We start from the raw sequence: 26,678 nt of genomic DNA, 5'->3' as shown, positions 1-26,678 counted from the left end.
ACCCTGTCTCTACTAAAAATACAAAAATTAGCTGCGCATGGTGGCACGTGCCTATAGTCCCAGCTACTAGGGAGGCTGAGGCAGGAGAATCACTTGAACATGGGAGGTGGAGGTTGCAGTGAGCCAAGATCATATACACTCCAGCCTGGGCGACAGAGCGAGATTCTGTCTCAAAATGAATGAATGAATGAATGAATGAATGAATGTACTTATTTAAGTAAAAAAAAAAAAAGTAAGGTGAATTTCATGAAAATATGTTAAGTGCAATACAGGTTAGGAAGAACATAAATTGGGAAGTGGAAAGATAATGGCTACAGTTGAGGAACTGCTATCTAATAGAGTAAAAAATGTATAATTCTGAACATTGTGGGTTAAATAAAAACAAAATGAAAAGAATTAAAATTTTGTTCCCAAACTGACAGACATCTGGTACGAATAAACTAGAAAAAAATAGAAAATGCATAAATACTACCATGAATGAAGATAGGGCAGTAACTAAAAAAAGAATACAAGAAATACAATGCCAAAACATTAAACTTATAGCAAATGAACAATTATGTAGAAAAATATAAATTAACAAAAACTTAGGAAGAAATATAAAACTTAGAATTACCATTAAATAAATCTATTCAGTAATTAAAAATCTTCACACAGCCAGGCAAAGTGGCTCATGCCTGTAATCCCAGGACTTTGGGGAGGCTGAGACAGGAGGATCGCTTGCGCCCTGGAATTCAAAACCAGCCTGGACAACATAGTGAGACCTTGTCTCTAAAAAAAAATTTTTTTTTAATTAGCCAGGTGTGGTGGTGTGAGCCTGCAGTCCCCAATATATGGGAGGCTGACGTGGGAGGATCACTTAAGCCCAGGAATTTGAGGCTGCAGTGAGCCATGATTGCACCACTGCACTCCAGCCTGGGTGACAGAGTGAGACCCTGTCTCAAAAACAAAAACAAAAACAAAAAACAAAACAAAAAAAACCACCAGCGACAAAAATTTAAATTTTGATATGTCCCTACTATATTACCATATAATTGAGAAAAAATAAATTAGAGCTCCAGGTATCATATGAATGTTTTCCGGGAGCACAATGTTGAGCATAAAAAATAAGTTTAGAAAAATACCTACAGAATGACTTCAATTTTTTTTTTTTTTTTTTTTAAGAAGCTCCAAATCAACAGGTCTTTTATTGCATCATTTAAATATCACAAGTAGGTCTTAGGAGTCATCCGGCATCTTCTTTCTGTAGCTGGATAACTCTTAGATCTTATTCATCAGCCTGCTGAACAGTTCCTTTTTCAGAGACATAGATACCATCCAAAAATTTCCTGATATCCTTGTTTTTAACTGTTGTAGCTTGCTGAATCAAAGCCACTGAATTTGAAACAAGTTCAATGTCATTTCCTTCAAGGATTAATTCATCTTTCTGGGCTTGAGATACTGAACAAGCAACACCTGGTCTCATCCGAACCCTGCGGATGTATTTTTCACCCAAGAAATTTCGGATTTCAACAAGAGACCCATGCTCCTGGATAACGACGTTGATGGGGAAGTGAGCATACACAGACCTCATCTTGTAACGGAAGCCCAGTGTAACACCCTTGATCATGTTCTGTACATGACTACAAAGAGTCCGAATGGTAGCCAGTTCCTTTCTGTTACCCCACCATTTGTCAACCCAAAGCCTCTTTTTTTTCTTTCCAAGAAGACTGAGTTCTACATTGATGTGATTGAAGTCCCTCCGCAGGGTTCCTCTGGGGCCCTTCACGATAACTGTGCGTCCCTTCAGAGTAATGTCAACAGTTTCTGGAATGTCGACAGTCTGATTGCTGAGAATGGTCTTCATTCTCACAGTAGATGCAGCAAAAAAAGCCAGAATGACTTCATTTATACAACATTAATAAGCATGGAAAACTAAAGAAGATATTGTTTAGGGATAAAACTGACAACATTAGAAAGCAAAGCAGACAATGAAGCAATCTCTGGATAGTACTTACTTCCAAAGGAAAAAGGAATGGGATGGAATAGTGAAGGGCACAGAGGGAACCTCAAAGATAAACACATTGTTCTTTTTCTTAACCTGAGGGATAGCTCAGAGGGCTCATTGCCTTGTTATACTTTCTATCGTACTCATATTTTATAAATATGATTTTATATATACTCAGTAAAGACAAGAAAAAAGTGAATTCCAAATTAACAATCTTCACACAATACCAGCCCATCTGTTGCCCAAGCCAGAAGCCAATAAATCACCCATAAAAATACAGACTTTTGTCTTCCTCTCCTCCCATATCTGTTATATTAGTAAGTCTGTCAATATTTCTTACATTTGTCTACCCACTATTATCTTCACCACCACACTTGTCAAAGCCTCCATCATCTTATGGTCGAACAACTGCAAAAGCTTCCTAAGTGGAAGACCCTCTCAGTCTCCTAATGGCCAGAGTAATCTGTTATTCTCTCTTATTCTGTATGTCACTGGCTTTCTTCTAGTTCCTTGAATGTGCTAATACTTTTATTTGCCTCAGAGTTTTTGTTCATGCTGTTCCCTGCCTGAAATTCTCTCTCATTATCCCTTTCTCTCCAGCCTGAGCACTGCATCAAGTGTTACTTCCTTAAGTGTTCTACAGCTCCAAGACTGGATCTGATCTGATATCTTTTAATAGGATCTCACAACATCTCGTAGTTTTCTTTCGGAACACTCATCACAGTTAGTAATTATATATGTGATTACTGATTAATGTCTGACTTCCCTTCTAGACTATAAGCATTACAAAGGCAAGAACTGTATCTATTTTGCTCACCACAATATTATGAACACCCAGCACAGAGCCCAGCACATAGTAAGGCTTAACTAATCTTTCTAGCATGAATGAAGAAACTTACTGTGACCACACTCTGGACTTCCCTGAGCCCCATTTTTCCAATTATAAAAACAACAGATGGTTCTAATTGACATCAAAGGGTCCCTTGAATATCAAAGTTGTGGCCAGGTGCCTATAATCCCAGCACTTTGAGGGCCAAGGTAGGCAGATCACTTGAGGCCAGGAGTTCAAGTCCAGCCTGGCCAACATGGTAAAATCCTGTCTCTAATAAAAATACAAAAATTAGCTGGGCATGGTTACATGTGCCTGTAGTCCCTACTATTCAGGAGGCTGAGACGGAAGGATTGCTTGAGCCCAGGAGGTGGAGGTTGCAGTGAGCCAACATCACGCCACTGCACTCCAGCCTGGGTGACAAAGTGAAACCCTGTCTCAGAAAAAAACAAAATACAAAAACCAAAGTTGTGTGTCTGTTGTCCCCCTTCTTCCACGACCCCAAATGTACTCTCTAACCTTCTGCCTTTTCTGCCTCCTGTTGTCCTCCTGATCCTTGACATTCCAGTTCCTCTAGGAAGATTTCCTTGACTCCTGGGCTGGAATGTACTTCCCCTATGGCATATATTTTGTATTTGAAAAATCTAGGGTTGAGTGTGGTGGTTCCCCTCTGTAATCCCAGCACTTTGGGAGGCTGAGGCGGGTGGACTGCTTGAGCCCAGGAGTTTGAGACTAGCCTGGGCAACGTAGCAAAACCCCATCTCTACAAATAATAATAATAATAAAAATTAGCCTGTTGTAGTGGTGTGTGTCTGTAGTCCCAGCTACTTGGGAGGCTGAGGTGGAAGGATCACTTCAGCCTGGGAGGCTGAGGCTACAGTGAGACGTTCATGCCACTGCACTCCAGCCTGGGTGAAAGAGCAAGACCGTGTCTCAAAAAAAAAGGAAAAGAAAAATCTAGTTCATTTACATGAGACTTCTTGTTTGAGCATTTCTTTTCTTGTGATTACAATAGGTTTGAGTTCTATAATGAAACTGTAAGCCTCTGAAGGAAAACAACATCTGTACTGAGATTTTTAGTTCGTTGAGGGTAGAAAGCTTGTATCACAGTCATTCATTCATATATATATTTACTGGGTGCTCCTTATTGTGAGGCAGCAAAGTGCAATAGAATAAGCATGAGTTTTGGAATAAGACTTGGGTTAGAATCCAACTCTGTCACTTACTGTATAATTGTGAACAAGGTCAATAACCTCTCTTAGTTTCCACTTAGATATCTGTAAGTATGATAATACTTAGCTAGAAGGGGTATACAGACCTCTATTGACAAAATCTTACTGTACTGTAATTATGCTCTAAGGCTCTGTCTCACTTGAGATCAGCATTTCTCAAAAGATGAGGGTAGGGTGGATGGCACTGCCCAACAGGGGGGTGGTTCTGTGATGTGAGGGGAAGGGCTGGATGTCAGTGACTAAAGGATGCTATTGGCATTCAGAACCCAGAGGCCAGGAATGCTAAATGTCCTGCAATGCAATGGACGATCATACAATACAAGTTGTTCTACTCAAAATGCCAATAAGAAATATGCCATTGGGAAATACTACTTTATTTTATTTCTATTTATTTATTATTATTTTTTTGAGACAGAGTCTCTCTCTGTCACCTAGACAGGCTGCAACGCAGTGGTGCAATCTCAGCTGACTTGCAACTTCCACCTCCCAGGTTTAACTCAAACTCCTGCTCAGCCTCCCAAGTAGCTGGAATTACAGGCACATGCCACCACACCCAGCCTTATTTTTATATTTAAAGACAGTCTTGCTCTGTTGCCTGGGCTGGAGTGCTGTGATATGTTCCTAGCCCACTGCAGCCTTGAATTCCTGGGCTTAAGCGATCCTCCCACCTCATGATCCCAAACGGCTGGAACTACAGGTGCACATACCACACTGGCTAATTTTTTTTTTTTTTGGTAGAGATGGGGTCAAGAGGAGGACCTCATGTGATCCTCCTGCCTTGATCTACCAAAGTGCTAGGACTACAGGCTTGAGTCACAGTGCTGGGCCTAAGAAACACTACTTTATATTCAGTAATATTATTCTTCATCTTTATATTCTCAGAGTTTAGCACAGCCCTAATGTAGAAAGAAAACAAATGTATGTCAATGAAATGAAAAAACAAATTGTAATGACATCATTTGATTATGTGCCATAGAACAAACTGGATTACAGCCAAGTATGTCAAAGGTACAGCCCTGGTCATGTCAGCCACTATTGTTATATTTTTCATGCTCAAGGTCCATTATGTGCTTAAAGATATATTTGAGTCAGGCCAGGTACAGTGGCTCATGCCTGTAATCTCAGCACTTTGGGAGGCCGAGGTGGGTGGATCACGAGGTCAGGAGTTTGAGACCAGCCTGGCCAACATGGTAAAACCCCGTCTTTACTAAAAATACAAAAATTAGCCAGGTGTAGTGGCGGGCGCCTGTAATCCCTGAGCAGTAAGAGCAAGACTCCGTCTTAAAAAAAAAGAAAAAAAAAGAGACATATTTGAGTTGACCAAATGGTATAAGAATTCCTGATGGGAAAATACTGACTACTTCTGCTAAGCAATTGTATGGCCATTTCCATCTGAGTGCAGCCTGGCTAGAATAAGAAATGGAGCCATGTGGACTGCATGAGAAATATATGTTCAGTAGTCACTCTTAGGCAGAAATATCTGAAAGAACTAGTTTTTATGAATCTTAGAAATCCAGGTCTTCTCCTCATACTCTACTTACCTTTTGCAAATCAATGGAAAGCTGCTGAATGAGTGCTTGGAGCTCTTGTTCCTTTTGTTCCAGGGTTGTGATCTTACTTTCTGCACCTGTTTTTGAAGCTATCACATGATCTCTTCATCAAAAGAAAGCAGACAATGAACAAATTTGGATATCTCATCTAATATACAGTCTTCTGTAGGAAAAATACAAATGGTTCTTTCTATGTCAGGGCTACAAGCATCATCAGCCACATGCAGTTTTCAATGGGAAAAGCCTCAGCTCTCTCTGAAGCAGGAGCCCAAGGAGAAAAAGTCCATCCTAGTTTAAGAAAGAAATCCTGACCTGCCTCTCCTTAGTCTATAATACCTTACAAACTAAAACCACATTGAATTGCTCAGCAGGGCTGGAACTGTCCTGAGTTTCAGCAGCTGAAGGGGAAAGTGGGTTGGAGGTAGGGTGGGGCCTAAGTCCTAGGCAGGTAAGTATGTGTCCAGAAGCCTTTGCCAGCACTGGAATCAGAAAATGGTGTAATGAACAACGGGGAAAGGTGAGCAGGCTATAGCCAGAACTACACTAACACCTCTTCCCAAGGGCCCCACAGACCAAGCAAGAACCTCTGCTCTTCCAGCGTTGAGTAGTGTCTCTGCAATTCTTCTAGCTTCTGGCTTAAGTCTGATGACATCTGGTTGGAGTTCATCAACTCCTCCTGGGTACGACTAAGTTCTCTGGTTCGTGCCTCCAATTCTTGCTCCATTTTCCCTAGACTTTCTTCTTTTTTTAAAAGCTGACACAAAAATACAAAGTTTCATTGGGCTATGCTAAGAAAAATACATTTAAGACCGGGCAGGTGGCTCACACCTGTAATCCCAACACTCTGGGAGGCCGAGGCGGGTGGATCACTTGAGGTCAGGAGTTTGAGACCAGCTAACTGTTCGCCATGGCTAACATGGCAAAACCCTGTCTCTACTAAAAACACAAAAATTAGCCGGGCATGGTGGCGGGTGCCTGTAATCCCAGCTACTTGGGAGGCTGAGGCGGGAGAATCACTTGAACCTCAGAGGTGGAGGTTGCAATTAGCCAAGATCATGCCACTGCACTCCAGCCTGGGTGACAGAGCCAGGCTCTGTCTCAAAAACAAAAAAAAAATTAAAAAAGAAAAATACACTTAAAAACAAATCTGGGCTGGGTACAGTGGCTCATGCCTGTAATCCCACCATATTGGGATGCTGAGGCATGCATATCGTTTGAGCCCAGGAGTTTGAGACCAGCCTGGGTAACATGGTGAAACATCATCTCTACAAAAAATACAAAAATTAGCCGGGAATGGTAGTGTGCCTGTAGTTCCAGCTACTCGGGAGGCTTAGGTGGAAGAATCCCTTGAGCCCTGGAGGTCAAGGCGGCAGTGAGCCACCATCATGCCACTGCACTCCAGCCTAGGTGACACACACACACACACACACACACACAAAAAAAAAAAAAAAAAGAAAAAAGAAAAAAAAATCTAAACTTGTCAGGCGTGGTGGCACACACCTATAGTAAAAGCTTACAGTCCCAGTTATTTGGGAGGCTAAAGTGGGAGGAGAGCTTGAGCCCACGAGTTTAAGGCTGCAGTGTGCTATGATCACACCTGTGAGTAGCTATTATACTCCAGCCTGGGCAACACCGTGAGACTCCATCTATTTAAAAAAAAAAAAAAAAAGTGGACCAATAACTAAACTTTTATAACATTTTTGTGGGCTTATAAGAGGATTTATATACCTAGTAGGTAAAAAAAAAACAAAAAACCAAAAAAACAAAAAAACAACAACAGAAAAAGAGAACATTTCAAACAGAAGTTTTCTATTTTAATAAATTTTAAAACATACAAATATGATTAACATCAAATATGATTAGTATCAAATATTAGTGGTGTTATGTTTATCAGCAATTAGAGAGTGATGACTAGTAAAATCTGAGTGAATAATCATCTATTCAGTATTTAGCTACTAAAACAAAAATGCATACCATGTGCTTTATTTTACTTAGTTCCTGCTGCTGGAACCCCTCTAATTCATCCATTTCATCTCTCCTTTGGAAAAGATTCATACTCTGGTTCTTCATTTCCTGTAACTGGGCTGTCAGAATAATTTTCTCCTATTTGAAAGAAAGACATCAACTCAGGCAACTAAATCATTAGAAATCTGTATTACGAAAGTGAAAATCTTTTCTTTTTTAAAATCATTTTTATCTTTAGAGACAGAGTCTCACTAGTTGCCCAGGCTGGCCTTGAACTCCTGGGCTCAAGCAATCCTCCCACCTTGGCCTCTGAAAGTGCTAAGATTACAGACATGAGCTACCACACCCGGCCTGAAAGTGGAACTCTTAATAAAGGAAAATCTTCAGGAAATCTCATGCCAGTGGATAATAATGCAATGATAATGGGAAGCATTACAGAAATATGGCATTATTTACAAATTCTTTAATTAAATAAATCCTTTAGAGAATTTAATTATTTATTTAAAAATAAATGTGTTTTAAATAATTGTGAAAAAGGGGAATAAGAGCAACAATTATGTAGAACTGTTTTTTTTTTTTTTGGTAGAGACAGGATCTTGCTCTATTATCCAGGCTGATCTTGAACTCCTGGCCTCAAGACATTCTCCTGCCTCAGCCTCTCAAAGTGCTGATAGATATGAGCCATTGTGCATGGCCTACGTAGAACTTTAAAGTTCTTACATCTACTTAGCAAGTCCAGATATATATTTTATGTGTCTATTCTTTTGTTGTTGTTGTTTGTTTTTTGACACAGAATCTCACTCTGTTGCCCAGGTTGGTTTGCAGTGGTGTGATCTCGGCTCACTGCAGCCTCCACCTCCCAGGTTGAAGTGATTCTCATGCCTCAGCTTCCCGAGTAGCTGAGACTACAGGCGTGCAACACCATGCCTGGCTAATTTTTCTACTTAGAGATGAGGTTTCGCCATGTTTGCCAGGCTGGTCTCGAACTCCTGACCTCAGGTGATTCACCCACCTCCACCTCCCATAGTGCTGGGATTACAGTTGTGAGCCACTGTGTCCAAGCTTATTTTACCTGTCTATTCTTGTTTTGTTTTGTTTTGTTTTGTTTTTGAGATGGAGTCTTGCTCTGTCGCCCAGGCTGGAGTGCAGTGGCACAATCTTGGCTCACTGCAAGCTCTGCCTCGCAGGTTCACACCATTCTCCTGCCTCAGCCTCTCGAGTAGCTGGGACTACAGGCGCCCACCACCACGCCTGGCTAATTTTTTTTTTTTTGTATTTTTAGTAGAGATGGGGTTTCACTGTGTTAGCCAGGATGGTCTTGATCTCCTGACCTCATGATCCGTCCGCCTCGGCCTCCCAAAGTGCTGGGATTACAGGCGTGAGCCACCGTGCCCAGCCTACATGTCTATTCTTGGTGACACACTGAACTGGCTGAAAAACGCGAGTAACAAGTAAGACTGAATGCCTGAAAAAAATTAAATGCACGTAGATTAAATGTAGAACTGATTTCAGTTAACAAGATAAAAAAAAAAATTAGACATGACTGGTGTCAGCGGGTTACAATTTATTAAATGATCATTTCTAGCAGTGGACTCTTGCCTCTAATCCCCGCACTTTGGGAGGCCAAGGTGGGCCTATCGGTTGAGTGCAGGAGTTGGAGACCAGCCGGGGCAACATGGTGAAACTCTATCTCTATAAAAAATACAAAAAAATTAGCCAGGCATGGTGGCATGTGCTTGTAATTCCAGCTACTCAGGGGGCTGAGGTAAGAGAATCACCTGAGCCCAAGAAGTCGAGGCTGCAGTGAGCTTTGACTGTGCCACTGCACTGCACTCCAGCCTGGGCATCATGGTGAGACCACGTCTCAAAAAAAAAAAAAAAAAAAAAGAAAAAAGGACTCTTTTAAGGATTAACCCTGCTGTTACAGTTTCTAATTCTTGACTGAAAAAACAAACAAAAAAACCCAAAAAACCCAAAACATCTTTAACAATGAAAGTGGCTTCAAAGACCTATATAGGTGTCTCATTACTACTTCCTACTCTAGAAAATTTCCCCAACCTCTTACACCTGTGATCCCAGCACTTTGGGAGGCCGAGGCAGGTAGATCACAAGGTCAGGAGATCGAGACCATCCTGGCTAACACAGTGAAACTCTGTCTCTACTAAAAATACAGAAAAATTAGCCAGGTGTGGTGGCGGGCACCTATAGTCCCAGTTACTTGGGAGGCTGAGGCAGGAGAATGGAGTAAACCCAGGAGGCGGAGCTTGCAGTGAACCAAGATGGCACCACTGCACTCCAGCCTAGGTGACAGAGTAAGACTCCATCACAAAAAAAAAAAAAAAAGAAAAATTTCCCCCAACCTCTCCTTCAAAAGAACAAAACAAAACAAAGAGAAAATTCCCTTTGTGAACCTTATGAACCTAAGTAGGTTTTTTAGTTGGTTCAGCCCTATATGGATACCCTTTACCAAAATTTTAAAAGATAAAAAAACAGTTCAATGAGAATTTCAATTGCCATAATTTTAAGAGTTTCTTTTATGACAAGAAAACCTTAATCCAACCCATACCTCCATATTTAAAGACTGTCATTAATAGCATATGTTTGAGGATTTTTTTTTTTTTTTTCAAGCACAGGTTTCCTTGGGACTTGACTTTTCTATAATTCTTTCCTTATATAAAAATGTTGCCAGGCACAGTGGCTCATGTCTGTAATCCTAGCACTTTGGGAGGCCAGGCAGGAGGATCACTTTGGTCTATGAGCTCAAGACCACCCTGGGCAACACAGTGAGACCTCATCTCTATTAAAATTTTTTAAAAAATTAGCTGGGCATTGTGGCTCATGCCTGCAGTCCCAGCTACTCAGGAAGCCTAGGGGGGAAAATCATTTGAGCCCAGGAGGTTGAGGCTGCACTGAGCTGTGATTGTGCCACTTCCAGTCTGGGCAACAGAACAACCCCTTGTCTCAAAAAAAGTTAATGTATTCTCTCAGCTTGATAATTGGATTTCTATAGAACAGAAAGTAAATAGTTAACTTGGTGTTTTATGGCAAAAAAAATAGTTGATCTAATGATTATTTTAAAACTAAAATGTTTTTCCAATTGTAGACTTGAAATTTCATCTTGTTCATATGTGGGAGCCAGGAATATATTACTTAAGGTACCTGCACGGTGTTATGCAAGCAACGGTATAAGAATAATCAATTTTCCTCATCTACATCTAGCAAAGAGGTTCTCATATATGTTCAATGCTCAGCCTTGAGAAATGCCTTCCTTCCCCACTGCTTCATCTTTAAGTGTTCCTAATATTACCACAGTGTCAATCAGAACCACAGCAGGAAAGAGATGGACAACTCAAATCAGGCATTTTGAGGATGGTTTAATAAAAGGGCTTATCAAAGCTGTGGGATGGGTAATATAGCCCAAAAGATAATGTGCTGGTAACAGTTGGGCATAAACAGGCAAAAAGATGAAGAGGTTATAGGAAACCCAGAGAGAGAAAAACTATGTCAAGAAGGCAAACCAAAGGTCCCACTGAAACTGTGACTTTTGGCCATGGGATGCAACTAAGCTGAAGAGACCCCACATGGGGAAAGGTGGGGGAAGAAACTTCCTGACCACATCTTCTTTCACACATGGTTCTTTCAGGGTTCCCCACTGGCTGAACCCAACCGGATGCCAGAGGGCATTTTAAGCCCTGCTGATACAGTCTCTATCAGCGTTCAGGTATGCAGAGAAAGGGAAGAGAGGAGGAGTGCAGAGTATATCAGGAGGGGCAAACAAAAGACATCCTGCACAATTCACCAAAAAAAGGGAGGATCTGAGCTTTTCGAGTCAGTATCTAATCATAAACTGTCCTGCTTCCAAGAGGTGGTATAGCAATCAGTATGTTGGTTACTGGATAAAACGTTTTCCAAACCCTAGAGATGAGACCAACAAAAATGAGACAAAAATAAAGATGAACTAACCTTTTCAAGCTGATCCATCTTTTCTGACCATTCCTAAAACAAAACAATACAAAAGTATGGTTTCCAGTGAAGAGCATCTGTAATACCAAGATTTCCAGAAAACAGAACAACCCAACTCTTCCCAGAAAGCAACTAACCCAACAAAACAAAAAAGCCAATTAAAAAAAAATCCATAAACTTGGTTTAAGAAAGGCAAGAGTCACAGCAGTAGAAGAAAATGCACTTTATCTAAGATTCTAGAATAGAATGAATTCATGAATATAAGCCCGCAGATTTTTACTAAGCAGGACACCCAAGAAAAGCCGTATCTGCTGTTCTGATGCAGCTTCTCAGCTTGTTCCTGGGAGTTTTGCCATAAGTACTGTTGTTTCTTGGGAGTGGGTAGCTGGGACCAGCTGAGTTGAGTAATTCTGCAAATGATGTTTAGAAATTAATTCCTGAAACTGGGGGAGTAGGGGGGATCTTTTGCAGTCCCTGATCATTATTTTCCTTTTCATTTTGATTTTACCAACATGCTTTATGCCATCTGTGTAAATTAAAAGAAAAAGAATCATGCCCCTTATTCACAAACCATAAAGTAGTGAGGAAAAAAAAAACCCATTCGCACAAAAGGCAATATACTGATTGCCTATAATCAGAATCCATGAATTTTAGATTATTTCTTCATTTATATACATTCATACCATAGTTATCCACTAAGTATTGGTAAATGGTATTTTTTCTGACTGGTAAATGTCCTAGATGATGAACACTTTAAAACCAATCAACCAACCCACCTCCTCCAGATGAGATAAATTACACAATTTCTTAAGTGAAACATAACAAGCTGTCTTAATAAATCAAAATTACCATTACAATATATTGATGCTTATCTTAAATTTAAAATGTCATCTATTATTTTGAACAAAATATACTTCAAAATTACTGTAATAGCCAGTAACAGAATTATTTTCCTTCCTTGTGGTTATTCATTCAGCATCTTCCAGTGGTTGGTTCTGCTGAGATTATAGGAGTTCCCCTCTGTCCAGCTGGTTGGGATTGAAGAAACGTGGGGACAGAGGTTGGAAGAACTCTGTATACTATGGATTATGACTAGGTTAATAATATCTTCTCCAGGATAAAAGGAACATGTCTGGGGCTTAGACTTTCAGAGAGGTTTTTAGAGGGCAGAGACCTTTTCTCTTATTTTGGGGCCTGCCATCAGATTACAGATACGCTATTTCCCTTCTCAATTTTATGAAACTATATAGATGCAAGGAATGATACTCTCACATTCTGGACACATTTCATGATCAGAACTGTAAAGTTTCTTCACTTTACAAGAAAAGGCCAAAGAAAACCTTAAAGAACTTATAACATTCCTTTTCTCCTAGGCTATATTTTCTGTAGGTTATGTCATGATTTTTGAAGTCATGTCACTAAGTGAAATCTTTTCACTAGTTTTGGGCAGTGCCACATATAAAATACCTGGTCCTTTCTGGCTAATGCCAAAGCCAGTCCTTCTGCCATTTTGGCTCTGTTGGCTTGGAATGTCTCATTCTGCTCTTGAAATTTCCGCATGGAAGCTGTTAACAAAGAGGCTCTATTTGAGATATGAAAATACTTCAGAAACAGCATGACAAATAGCCCATGTGATTATTTTAAAACTGTCACCTAATGAAAAAGGCCAAAGTCACATAAGTGGATTATGGTACTAGGAAAAGCTTGATCCACCTCAACTTTCCAGAAGAATATTTTGGCCTTGGTAACAGACCACAGTGTTTGCTTGTTTGTTTCCTTATTGTTTTTGTTTCTTGTAATAGACAAGTATATATATTTAGAAAGATGCCAAAGGTAACTTCTTAAATGGTACAATGATAGAACACTGAGTTAGGTAGGTTGCCAGAAAACATCAAAGCTGATGCTAAGTGATGGCTACTACCACTTTATCAGAATTAAAAACAAAAACAAAAATCAAAACAAACAAACAAAAAGCCTTGCTTTTATTTTCCTTAAAAGTTTTTTTAGTACATATCAGCAAAAAAATAACTTTCTACTTCTACTAACATCTTTCTTGGATGGTACCCAAAGAACATATGATTTAGGGCAGACTACATAAAATGTATGCTTTATTGCTGAGGGAGTGATGACAGGGATTTCTCCCAGTTACTCAACACAGCAGTAATGAAGCTGTGGTGAGAAACCATTTCCTAATCCAGACCTAAGGGATAGGTACTAGATTTTATTAAAACCTGAGGGTAGCCTAAATAAAGGGGTCAACTGGATAGAGACAAGCTGATACACCTAATGACCTACTCCTAAGAATCATGCCTATAAAGCAACATAAATAAAACTTGTATACTTATAACTTTTATATCAGCCAAATGTTTTATCAACTTGATTAAGAAGTATACTACTTATAAAATAAAGATTCATGCTTTCAAGAAGGACAAGCTTAACCATATGCTATTGTTTCATTTCAAAAAGCTAAAGCTTGAAGAGATTGAAAAAGCAGGAAAGAAATACGTACAATCCTGGTGTTTTTCTAATGCAATTTCAAGCTTCTCTTTTATCTTCTGCAAGTTTCGGACCTGCTCAGCATAGTCTTGGGTGAGGAGGGTGACGCACATACCAGAAACGGACAAACATCAGGAAAGGAAGTTAATTAAACCAAAAAATGAGTGGAAATGATGATGATTTTCTTAACCTGAAAACCACTCCTGTTAAGGAAAGCTAGGCAGACAGCCTCCCATTAACAATGAACAACACAGGAAAACAAGTATAGTACAAATTATCCATGGTGTATAAATGGTGAGTACAAAAAGGCAGGTTTGTTTAGCCTTGATGGAAAACAAGAATTAGGCTTAGCCTAGTGATCAGAAATGTCCTGCTAGGAAAAACACAGATTTATCTCATGACTTAATTTCAAATCTCAGTTTCCACTTCCTCTTCCAGCCTTAGCAGTAGGACAGATCAAAGCGAACTCACTAAACAGCTCACTTACAGTCCACACAACTCAGGAACAGTAGTTAGGGCGATAACAAACACCTTAGGTGCAGCATTGTCTTTATAGTGATAGCACTTAATTCTCTAAAAAAGTGAGCTCCCTTTCTACACAGGAACTTGGTTACCTATGCTATATTAAAAATGTGAATGTCAGAATTAATTATCTAGGTGGCCAAAGAAGATAATTATGGTTTAGTGAAAACATAGACAGTAGCTCAAATCCCAACTCTGTCAGTCCTTAGCTGCGGACCTTAAGCAAATTATTGATCCTGTAGTATTAGTTTCTTCATATATTAAATGATATTAATTGTACCTACCACAAACGATGCATTAGATAATAAAACATTTTACATGCCTTAAATGCTTTGCACACAGTGCTCAATAAAATGCAGCTGTTGGCCGGGCGCGGTGGCTCAAGCCTGTAATCCCAGCACTTTGGGAGGCCGAGACGGGCGGATCACGAGGTCAGGAGATAGAGACCATCCTGGCTAACATGGTGAAACCCCGTCTCTACTAAAAATACAAAAAACTAGCCGGGCGAGGTGGCGGGCGCCTGTAGTCCCAGCTACTCGGGAGGCTGAGGCAGGAGAATGGCGTAAACCCGGGAGGCGGAGCTTGCAGTGAGCTGAGATCCGGCCACTGCACTCCAGCCCGGGCGACAGAGCGAGACTCCGTCTCAAAAATAAAATAAAATAAAATAAAATAAAATAAAATAAAATGCAGCTGTTATTGTTGTCACTGTGACAATTATTATTACTCATACTAATACTGTAGGACAATACTCAGGACATAGTGGGCCCAATAAATGGCAGCTCTCTTCCCTGTCCCTTCTCTAATGTAAGTCAAGCCCAACTATTCTTCCTACCATATGGGGAAGGTACATATATTATTTTATAACTCTCTCTTCAACATTAAACAAGTGTAAAATTACTTTACCTCTGTTACTGATACTATGTATGGGTAGGAGTAACAGGATAGCAACAATTAAGTTTAAAGCAGATGGAATTAAGACTCTAGCATCAAATAAATCTGGGTTTGGATCCCAGCTCTACCGTTTACTACTTGTAAGGCCTTAATCTTGCTAAGCCTAATAAGGCTCTAGTGAGGACAAAATAATTAGTAGTTATGAATTATGCTATGAACTTTTGATAGCTACACAAATACAAATACTTCACATACAATGTGGTGAATCCGGGTCTGATAGCTACACAAATATAAATATTTCACATACCACTTGGTGAATTTGGGTCTGCTGTTTTACTCCAATAAAATGGGCATTAAAAGGCCAAGGGACGGCCGGGCATGGTGGCTCACGCCTGTAATCCCAGCACTTTGGGAGGCCTAGACAGGTAGATCTCGAGGTCAAGAGATTGAGACCATCTTGGCTAACACAGTGAAAACCCGTCTCTGCTAAAATACAAAAAAAATTAGCTGGGCATGGTGGCAGGTGCCTGTAGTCCCAGCTACTAGGGAGGCTGAGGCAGGAGAATGGCATGAACCCGGGAGGCAGAGCTTGCAGTGAGCCAAGATTGCGCCACTGCACTCCAGCCTGGGCAACAGAGCGAGACTCCATCTCAAAAAAAAAAAAAAAAAAAAAAAAAAGCCAAGGGACAAAAAGAGACACAGAAGCCATGAACCACTTTATAGGACGAAGTTTTCCAAACGTATCCACTGGCAGAAACCAAAATAATAACTCACAATTCTATCATGACCATGCCCTCCTCAGGCAAAGGATATAATGGGAGCTATGTAAACTGCACACAAAAGACATAATGAGAGTTACACCTTCTATGCAGGTGCTGAAGTCAGAAATACCATTGAAAAGTGGCCCAAAGACCTACAACGACACTTACACAGGTGGTATGAGCTGCAGGAAGTGGCAACATAGAACCAATCTCTGTCTGGTGCTGATGAATCCAATATCTGTTGGCCATTCCCTTTAAAAACTAACCCTATCCCTTTCCACCCGAAAGCAGGCTATGCTAATGGCGGAAGATGGTCAAATCTATTGTACATACACTATTACCATCTTTTATTTCCATGGCTAGAAACCTCAGGAGCAGAAAATTTTTTTAATAAACTTTCAAATTCAGTTTTGAATTTACACTATTTAGTACACTTAAAAAAAGAAGAGGGTATACTTGCTCCTATCTAAAGAGATCAAAATGATATGTGAAAATAACTATAAAGTCATCCTATATGGCTATTTTATAGGAAGAGTCAAGCAAGGCAAGTTTCTTGTGTTTGTTTTTTACAAGTTCTTAGACATACCAGAAAGTCTGGCCTCTAACTTTCGCATCTGTTCATTCCTTCTCAAAAGCTGGGACGAAAGATCTTCTCTGGAGCTGCTTCCATCGGAAGCCTGTTGAGGTAGACACAAGGAAGGTCGAATTCATACATGTGTGAGACCACAGTACTGAGCCAGAAAGTGACAGGACTACTTTAGGTTTGGTTACACTTCAATTAATTGTAGTCACTGAAAAGCTTCTTAACGTAACTGGGCCTAGTTTCTCTACCTGGAAAGTGGAAGCAATGCTTTCTGCCTCTTAAAGTGAAGGAGAGAGGAGATGCTAAACAGATATATCGTATGTGTACACATGTTATTGAAATAAATAATAGTAAATAGATCCATTATTATAGCAAGTATGTAATACAAAAACTATATTTGCCACGATACAAAAATCACTTTATCTTTCCAAAAGTAAAGTCCTGGGATAAAGAGGGCAGGAGTTCTGTAGGGATCAAAACCTGGCCTATGACTATGAATCTTTCACCAATATTGATAAAGTTTCATCTATAAAACAAAGGGATATCAATCTAAAACTCTAATTTGCATCATAGACTTCAGCAGATAATATGCATTCAACAAACCAATATATTACATTTTTCCCAAAAAACCAGATTATTTTAAAATAAATGAATACTACTATTACTATGGGCACTGCTTGCGATTGCTAATAACTCAGTTTTTAAAATCTCTTTTACTTTTCATTATAAAATTTTTCAAACTATAGAAAGGGAGAGAAATTGGTCTAATGAACGCTTTCCATCTACTTTCACAATTGCTGAAGCTTTGCCTTATTTGTTTCACCAATTTTTATTTTTCTGAAGTAATTTAAATAACAGACATCATTACATTTCATCCTAAATACTCTGATAACTATTTCTAAAAATAAGGATATTTCTCTTCATAGACAACATATGATTATCATTCCTAACAAAAAATATTAACATCCAGTCCTTAATCATGTTTCCCACTGTATCCCCAAAATGTTTTTAAAGATGATTCAATAATTCACTTCAAATATTCATCTACATGTCCAGCCAACTGCCCATCCAATATGTACCGACAGTCAGGACAGTGGACAGTTAAGAGGAGAGTCTCTGGTGTCTGAAGACCTTGCTTCAGGTTCCAGTTTTACCACTTTCAAGCTGTAAGAACTTAGGCTCATTACTCAATTTCTCTGTGCACTGGTTTCCTCATTTGCAATCTGTGATAACAAATATCATTTGCCTCACAGAGCTGTGACGAGGATTAAGTAAATCAATACTTGTCAAATCCCTAAAACACAGCCTGGCACATATTAGCTTTAATATGTGTCATCTATTACTAGTTGTCTTAGTCTATTTGAGCTGCTATAAGGAAATGCCATAAAGTGTGTGACTTATAAACAACAGAAATGTATTTCTCACAGTTCTGGAGTCTGGGAAGTCCAAAATTAAGGTGCCAGCAGATTGGGTGTCTAGTGAGGACCCACTTTCTGGTTCATACATGACACCTTCTAGCTGTGCCCTCACATGGTGGAAGGGGCAAGGCAGCTTTCTGGGGCCTCTTTTGTAAGGGCACTAATCCCATTCATGAGGGTTCCTCCCTCATAAGCTAATCATCTCGGAGACGATTCACCTCCTCATTCCATTGCTCTGGTGATTAGGTTTCAATATATCAATTTTTGGGGACACAAACATTCAGACCACAGCACTAGCAGTATAAGAAGCTGTTATGATTATTACTGTGAGACATAGAATGTCTCATTACTGTGCTAAGCACTAGGAATAGTGGTGAAACAAAGAGCTCCTATCCAAAATAACAGCAGCAGCAGCTAATTATGAAATGCTTAGAGCCAGATTCCATGCTAAGTGCTTTACATCCTAAGCAGAAGAACTGACATTACAGGCCTCAGACTGTTGTCCTTAGAAAGGCCTGCTTTTAAGGTTGGTCCTTGCCTGGCATCTGGGAACTTAGGCGTTGGGAGGGTTCCCATTATTCTGTTAAGAATGGCTCATTGTGCCTAAAATGTTTGTGCAAAAATATGGTTTATGCTGAATACCTGGTTTCCTTCTGGAGTCTGGATTATTTATTTATTTATTTATTTAGACAGAGTCTTGCTCTGTCACCCAGGCTGGAGTGCAGTGGTACAATGTTGGCTCACTGTAACCTCTGCCTCCTGGGTTCAAGCAATTCTCCTGGGCCTCCTGAGTAGCTGGGACTACAGGTGTGTGCCACCATGCCCAGCTAATATTTGTATTTTTAGTAGAGACAGGGTTTGCCATGTTGGCCAGGCTGCTCTCGAACTCCTGACCTCAACTGATCCACCCGCCTTGGTCTCCCAAAGTGCTGGGATTACAGGTGTGAGACACCCCACCTGGCCCGGAGTCTGGAATTTTGATACACAGTAGGCAGAGGGTGTTCACACGACCAGTACCCAATAAAAACCCTGGACACTGAGTCTCTAATGAGCTTCCCTGGTAGACATTTTACATGTGATGTCACAACTCATTGCTGGGAGAATGGAGCGTGTCCTATGTTACTCCACTGGGAGAAGAATCTTGGAAGCCTGCACCTGTTTCCTCCAAGCTTTGCCCCATGCACGTTTTCCCTTTGCTGACTCTGTTTTAGATCCTTTCACTGTAATATATTACAGCAGTGAGTAAAACTGTATGCTGAGTCTTGTGAGTCCTCCTAGTGAATAATCAAATCTGGGGATGATCTTGGGCATCCTTGACACACATATTTTAATAAAGATAGATACAGTTCCTATCCCCATTTTATAGATGTGGAAAATAAGGAAAGAAAAAAATGAAGAAACTTGCCCAAAGTCACATAAAAATAATAGAGCAGATATGGCTCTATAACCTGACCTGAGTTCCTAAGGGCTACACTTCCCTTATCGCCTTTCATGAAACTCCCAGTTCAGTGGAAGAGACAAACAAGCAAATCATCAATAATAATGCAATACAGTAGGTGCTATTACAGAGGTTAGCAGAAGACAAGGCACCAAACAGCCAGCAGGGGTAAAGGAGAGAGGGCTGCCAGAGGAGAAGGTCAGGTCAAGGGAGTTTCCTGGAAGTAACATGTAAGCTGAGTCTTAAGACGCACAACAGTCTGGAAGAGGAATGCACGAGTGAAAGGGGAGACAAGACATTCTAGAGAGAGGAAACAGCATGTGCAAAAATTGTAGGCATGAAAGAATGTGGTACATTCTAGAAAGTGCAATAAATTCAATCTGGCTGTAGCACAGGGTGTAGGAAAGTACAGTGAGAAAATGCTGGCCAAATAGACTGAGACAAGACCATAACAGTTTACCATTATGCTATAATAATGGGTTTGTACTTCATCCTGAAAATGATGGGGAAGCCACTGAGTTTTATGAGTCTTAAGTACTGGAGAGACATCAACAGATCTGCTTTTAGAAAGATCACTTTGGGCTGCGCACAGCCGCTAGCGCCTGCAGTCCCAGTATTTTGGGAGGCCAAGGTGGGCAGATTGTTTGAGCCCAGGAATTCAAGACCAGCTTAAGCAACATGGCAAAACTCCGTCTCTACAAAAAATGCAAAAATTAGCTGGGCGTGGTGGTACGTGACTGTTGTGCCAACTACTCAAGAGGCTGAAATGGGAGAATCGCTTGAGCCCAGGAGGTTAAGGCTGCAGTGGGCTGTGATCGCGCCACTGCACTCCAGCCTGGGTGGAAGAAAGAGACCCCTGTCTCAAAGAAAACAAAAGGTCACTTTGGGGACAGGGAACCCAGACAGACTACAACATTTGTCCCAGAAAGAAAGGCAGTCTGAAATCAAATGATAGTATAGGTTGAGTATCTCTTACCCAAACAGTTTTGGATCCGAAGTGTTTTGGAGTTAGGATTTTTTCAGATTTTGGAATGTCTGCATATACTTAATTAATAATTTGGGGATGGGACCCAAGTATAAACACGAAATTATGTTCCATATACATTTTATACACATAGCCTGAACATAATTTTATATAATATTTTAAATACTATGCATTAAACAAAGTTGTGTTAAGTATTTATGTGTAGAATATTCCACTTGTGGCCATGTTGGCCTCAAAAAGTTTACAATTTTGGAGTATTTCAGATTTCAAATTTTCAGATTAGGGATGCTTAACCTGTGCTAGTAAAACTAGAAGATGGAGTAGAGAGGCAAGTTTGAGACATTTAAGAAATGAAAGCTGCCTGTAATCCTAGCACTTTGGGAGGCTGAGGTGGGCAGATTGCCTGAGCTCAGGAGTTCGAGACCAGCCTGGGCAACACGGTGAAACCTCATCTCTATTAAAAATAAAAAAATTAGCCGAGTATGGCGGCATGCACCTGTAGTCCCAGTTACTTGGGAGGCGGAGGCAGGAGAATTGCTTGAACCCAGGGTCCAGCCTGGGAGACAGAGTGAGACTCTGTCTCCAGAAAAAAATAGAAAAAAAGAAATAGAAGCCATTATACATGGTGACTGATGGGACATCAAGAAGTGAAAGGAGGGAAGAGTCTAAAATACCTCCAAGGTTTCTGGCTGGTGACTTGGGAAGATGAAGGTGCACGTTTGGAGATGGAAATGATGAATTCAATTTTGTTCATTTAGAATTTGAGATGCCACAGAGGAGGCATCTGTTTGGAGAAATATATGCAGTTGGGTATAAGGGTCTGGAGACAGGAACTGAGGATCAGGCTGTATTAAGTTCAAAACTTGAGAAATCCCAAAATAAAGTACTTCCTGAATCCAGGTCAATCTCTGTATTTGGGATACATTACTAAATAAATGACTTCATTTAGCATGTCAAAATGAAGGCAAAGCAGGTCCTTCTGTCACAGAACCCAGCCTTAAAACTACATCCTTCAGCCCGATGCTCAAATGTGTGCTTATATTTCCTCTAAAATATAGGAACCAGTGATAATGTAGACCTGGTAATCTTATTGCTCCATCCCGATAACCTAATAGCTTCTGCCATGTAATCTGACCTGGGATCCAGGCAGTATGAGAAAGCAGGAGGAAGACTCATCTGACCATGGAAACAACTCAAATGTCTATCGCCAGGAGAAGACAGAGATAAAATGTGGCCTTTTCTAAAGCTGGGATCTTTTTTTTTTTTTTAAATCTTTAGAGACAAGAGTCTCGCTCTGTTGCATAGGTGGGAGTACAGTGGCACGATCATAGCTCACTACAATCTCAAACTCCTGGGCTCAAGTGATCCTCTTGCCTCTGCCTCTCAAAAAGCTAGGACTACAGGCATACCACCACCAACCTGGCTAATTAAAAAAAAAAAAAAAACTTTTGTAGAGATGCGGACTTGCTATGTTGCCCAGGCTGGTCTTGAACTTCTGGCCTCAAGCAATCCTTCTGCCTTAGCTTCCCAAAGCACTAGAATTACAGGCATGAGCTTCTGTGCCCAGCCTGGAATCTTATACAGCAGTAAAAACAAATGAACCACAGCTTCCTATAACATGGATGCATTTTATAAGCATGTTGAATTAAATTTTAAAAAAGGAAATCCAAGAAGTCTACAGTGTGCAACTTTTATAACTTTAAAAACAAGCAGTATTAAATAATAAATTATGAATACATACATATCTGGTAAGATATTTTAAAAAGCAAGTGAATGAAAAATACAAAATTTAGAATAGTGGTTATGCTAGCCTAAATTGGGTAGAGGAAATTGGAAGAAGCATATAAGTGGCTTAACAGAATTGATAATGTTCTATTTTTTCAGATGAGTGACAGATTTACTTTATGCTTTATACTTTACATATATATTATATACATTCATTTATACATATCAAGCATTATAAATGAGTTTTAAAGAAATTTATTGCCAAGTGTTGGTGGCCCACCCCTATAATCCCAGCACTTTGGGAGACTAAGAAGGGAGGATCATGAGGTCAGGAGTTCGAGACCAGCCTGGCCAACATAGTGAAACCCTGTCTCTACTGAATATACAAAAATTAGCTGGACGTGGTGGCGGGCGCCTGTAGTTCCAGCTACTCAGGAGGCTGAGGCAAGAGAATCACTTAAACCCGGGAGGTGGAGATTGCAGTGAGCCGAGATTGCGCCGCTGCACTCCAGCCTAGGTGACAGAGCGGGACTCCATCTCAAAACCAAAAACCAAAAACCAAAAAAAATTATCCCGGGCATGGTGGTGGGCACCTGTAGTTCCAGCTACTTGGGAGGCTGAGGCAGGAGAATTGCTTGAAGCTAGGAGGTGGAGATTGCAGTGAACTGAGATCATGCCACTGCACTCCAGCCTGGGTGACAGAGTGAGACTCTGTCTCAAAAAAAAAAAGAAAAAAAGAAATTTATCTAACTTAAGAGGATCCTGTCATATGCAAAAGCCACACTTTATTTTTTAAGCATGACATTTCCCTAATATAGCAACATCTTCATTTTTTGAAATCTTATAGCCACAAATGTATTTTACTAATAAGAAACATATTGTAGGCCAGGCATGGTGGCTCACACCTGTAATTCCAGCACTTTGGGAGGCCAAGGCGGGCAGATCGCCTGAGCTCAGGAGTTTGAGACCACCCTGGGCAACATGGTGAAAACCTGTCTCTAAGAAAATACAAAAAATTAGCCAGGCATGGTGGAGTACACCTGTAGTCTCAGCTACTCTGGAGGCTGAGGCACAAGAATTGCTTGAGCCCCAGAGGCAGAGGTTACAGTGAACTGAGATCAGGCCACAGCACTCCACCTTAGGCTACTGAGTGAGAGTCCATCTCAAAAAAAAAGAAAGAAAAAGAAAAAAAGAAACATACTGTAATCACTGTTGCCATCTTTCCATCAACCTTCCCAATACAACAATGCACTCTGGCTAACCCCTTACCACAACTCAGAGACCTTGTTAAGCAGCAATGACTTAGTTGTTATATAAGTATATATGTCTGCAATGAAAACAGGCCCAGACATTTTCAGAAATGAAATGCAAAAGAAGATGTACAAGGTACACAGATGGAAAAACAGTACAAGAGGACACTGGAGAGAATATGAAGAGGAATTCACAGAAAAATAAGGAAAAAAAAAGAGTACCTTAACATTTACAAACCAAAAATTAACAAAAAGGTACCTCAGAGTAAGAAGAATCAGATGTACAGGCTCTTATATAGCTACAAATCATGAAAGGTATGAAATAATCAAGCAATTTAAAATATTTATTGGAAGAATTTCCTGCAAAAGTATATTTCTTAAGTAAAGATACTTACAAAGTCATCTCCTGAGTCAGCTCCCATTGAGGCAACTGATTCCTTGCTCACAGACCGTGGGATCCTAGTAGCACCTCCTGGTCTCTGAGCAACAGCAGTCTCTTCTGCAATTTTCTTCTTCAGTTTTGCAAACATGTTTGCTGTGTGGCTATCCGGCACGGATGATGAGCTCTCAGTAGTCCTGGTGCCTGTGTTTAGGAATCAGACACAGGTGCCTACAAAGTTTCAGACATCCAAGCTAGCTGCATTCCCACTTAAATGTGGGCCAAGGGCTTATGGCAACACAGGATCTATAAACCAGATGAAAGGGACAGTTCAAAAGTTAAACACTGGAAAGATTTCACATCTGAGTTGTTAAGTTTTAGATTTCAAAATTAAGTTTCATAATTTACATGTACACTTATAGAACACAATTACTAAACATTTAAAAAGCACTCAGGTGCTTCATATGCATATAAGATGAAGAAATCCAGTCTCAAGGAGATGAAGTAATCTATCAAAGATTGTGTGGCTAAGTGGCAGGGCTGGTATTTGAACAGAGGACTCTCATTCACAAATCTCTGTTTTTTTTTTTTAATTATGCCATGTTGAGTATGACATATAACACATTTGGTAAAATTTCCCAGAGCAGACATCAACATCACATATTCGTGACTTAATGATTTCAAATCCTTCCTCCAATAAGCTTAACTACAGTTTAGTGTTATTTTTTTAAGTTGAAGGGAAAAACGCATGTAATTCGATTCATATGTAATCCAATATCCAATATGTAATTCAATATGTAAAAGGTGTAATATCCTACTGTTTCAGGATGGTTTGCAATCAACTGTCCAATAGGAAAAGCTGGTAACAGAAAAAAGACGACAAGCCAGACAACTCTGTTGTATAGGTATCTGATATCCTTGAACATTTTCTGGAGACGCTGTGTGGTTCTGAGTTTGATAAAATTACCTCCAATCAGTTTCTTTTTCTTTTTTTTTTTTTTTTTTTTGAGATGGAGTTTCTTTCTTGTTGCCCAGGCTGGAGTGCAATGGCACAATCTGGGCTCACTGCAACCTCCACCTCCCGGGTTCAAGTGATTCTCCTGCCTCAGCCTCCCGAGCAGCTGGGATTACAGGCATGCGCCATCACGCCCGGCTTATTTTGTATTTTTAGTAGAGATGAGGTTTCTCCGTGTTGGTCAGGCTGGTCTCAAACTCTTGACCTCAGGTGATCCACCTGCCTCGGCCTTCTGAAGTGCTGGGATTACAGGTGTGAGCCACTGCACCCGGCCTGTTTCTTTTCTTCAGAATGTTTGACATGATATTCAAAGAAAGATTCAAAAATCTTTTCCTCCCAATGGTGTATAAAACACTAATATTCTGGTTCCAACCTTAACTTTCCATGTTTTGTGGAGGACACCTAAGCTCTGCTCTGAGATACACAAATGCCATCTTACCACTTCAGATCCTCCATTAAGTCTGTACAATTCTTCAGAAACTTTACTTTCAATGTCTGTAAACCACTTACTCACCTGGCTTATCTACTAGATCTAAAACAGCTTGGAGGTCAAAGCATTCTGTCCTGCATGAAGACAAAATAAAATTCATTGGATATTTCTTTCCAAGTGTATGGCCGAAATGTTGGGTGGGGACGGGGAGAAGTAGTGAAGGAAGAGGGACAAAAGAAGGATTAAAGGGGGTAAGAAAACCTGTCACAACTCTCAGTGGGATACCCTCCCTAACCCTGATCTCCTATGAATTTGTTATTTGCCTAAGAGCGTCACTTACAAGCGCACAGAACAGAATTGATCACCACAGCGGGTGCCTAAACTCATCTCTCCCTGGGAGCCCTAAGCAAAACAATTTGAATGAGGTTAAGTTTTCCTGGGGCCAGTATTTATTTCTCAGTTGATTACTATACTCACACACTGTTTACCTGGCCAGACCCTGGACTGTCTGGTCACGGATTTGCACTGAGAGAAAGCAAAGCAAGATTGGGTAAAGACAGATGCCTAACCCCCAGGGAGGCAGGCAGGTGCCTGCCACGGCAGTTTGGATCTCACTCCCTCAGGCTCCCTCCAGCCCCGCCCGTGCTTGGACTGTCAAAGAAAGGAAGGATCCAACATCTCTCCCATTTGACAGCAGAGAAACTGAGCCCCAGAGAGGAGGAGCGACTTGTCCAAGGTCGCGCAGGGAGGAATCCCGGAATCCTAGGCTCCAGACTCCCAGGCCGGGGCAGCCCGCCTCCGCCCCCACTCTCACCCTTTCAGCACCCCGGTGCCGCCCCCCGCCTTGGGGCTTGGGCAACCCTGACCGGGCCGCTGTGGGGACAGACAGAGGCCACCGGGAGAATAAGGGGCCTACTCGCATTCCCGGAGTCCTGGCCCGCGCACCTGCCTCTCTCTGGGCAGCCAGCAAAGCCCCGCCTCCGGGGCCTCTCGTGAGCCCCGGACCGCGTCACCAGCCCCCACCGCCCGGCTGGAGAGCCGAGCAGCGACCCGGAACCGCACGTCTCCCAGCGCGCCGGAAGTGACTGCGCGAGGGAGTTGGTCCGACGCGCGCATGCGCCCTGCGCGGCCTTTGGCGGCTACTGTTCTAACCTCTGGGCGGCGGTTGGGCCGGAACGGCTGGAGTGCGCGAGTGCCTAGCCGGGCGCTCAGTCATTTCAGTTCGCCACGTCAGCGAGCGGCCAGAGACGCAGATGATGACT

The 26,678-nt window shown here is 41.0% G+C and overlaps 2 protein-coding genes across 14 annotated transcripts in view; both read right to left on the bottom strand.

Annotated features, from left to right (window-relative positions):
* GOLGA1 (golgin A1) overlaps window positions 1-26,678 on the bottom strand; it is a 69,604-nt gene extending 42,926 nt beyond the window's left edge. For 2 of the 13 annotated variants that reach the window (XM_065530077.2, XM_074016583.1), the window contains exons 1-10: window positions 26,231-26,468; window positions 25,501-25,550; window positions 23,988-24,175; window positions 16,780-16,870; window positions 14,033-14,107; window positions 12,991-13,088; window positions 11,524-11,556; window positions 7,570-7,698; window positions 6,180-6,349; window positions 5,587-5,698 (exon numbers count right to left, since the gene is read on the bottom strand). In XM_065530077.2, the coding sequence (XP_065386149.1) occupies window positions 5,587-5,698; window positions 6,180-6,349; window positions 7,570-7,698; window positions 11,524-11,556; window positions 12,991-13,088; window positions 14,033-14,107; window positions 16,780-16,870; window positions 23,988-24,122 (843 nt within the window). In that variant the 5' untranslated portion in view covers window positions 24,123-24,175; window positions 25,501-25,550; window positions 26,231-26,468. Of the gene's footprint in view, window positions 1-5,586; window positions 5,699-6,179; window positions 6,350-7,569; window positions 7,699-11,523; window positions 11,557-12,990; window positions 13,089-14,032; window positions 14,108-16,779; window positions 16,871-23,987; window positions 24,278-25,500; window positions 25,551-26,230; window positions 26,469-26,568 lie in introns of those variants that run through there. The other 11 variants (XM_045372612.3, XM_074016581.1, XM_065530074.2 and 8 more) reach the window with 7 other exon arrangements.
* Window positions 1,235-26,468, bottom strand: LOC102125197 (large ribosomal subunit protein uL6-like). The gene is made up of 11 exons (XM_045372619.3): window positions 26,362-26,468; window positions 25,501-25,550; window positions 23,988-24,277; window positions 16,780-16,870; window positions 14,033-14,107; window positions 12,991-13,088; window positions 11,524-11,556; window positions 7,570-7,698; window positions 6,180-6,349; window positions 5,587-5,698; window positions 1,235-1,844 (listed from the first exon to the last, which is right to left on the bottom strand). The coding sequence occupies exon 11, from the start codon at window positions 1,841-1,843 to the stop codon at window positions 1,265-1,267; it is 579 nt and encodes a 192-aa protein (XP_045228554.2). The 5' UTR covers window position 1,844; window positions 5,587-5,698; window positions 6,180-6,349; window positions 7,570-7,698; window positions 11,524-11,556; window positions 12,991-13,088; window positions 14,033-14,107; window positions 16,780-16,870; window positions 23,988-24,277; window positions 25,501-25,550; window positions 26,362-26,468; the 3' UTR covers window positions 1,235-1,264.

This window comes from Macaca fascicularis, chromosome 15 (assembly GCF_037993035.2).
Source record: "Macaca fascicularis isolate 582-1 chromosome 15, T2T-MFA8v1.1".
Taxonomy (NCBI): Eukaryota; Metazoa; Chordata; class Mammalia; order Primates; family Cercopithecidae; genus Macaca; species Macaca fascicularis.
This window is presented reverse-complemented; position numbering and strand designations above follow the sequence as displayed.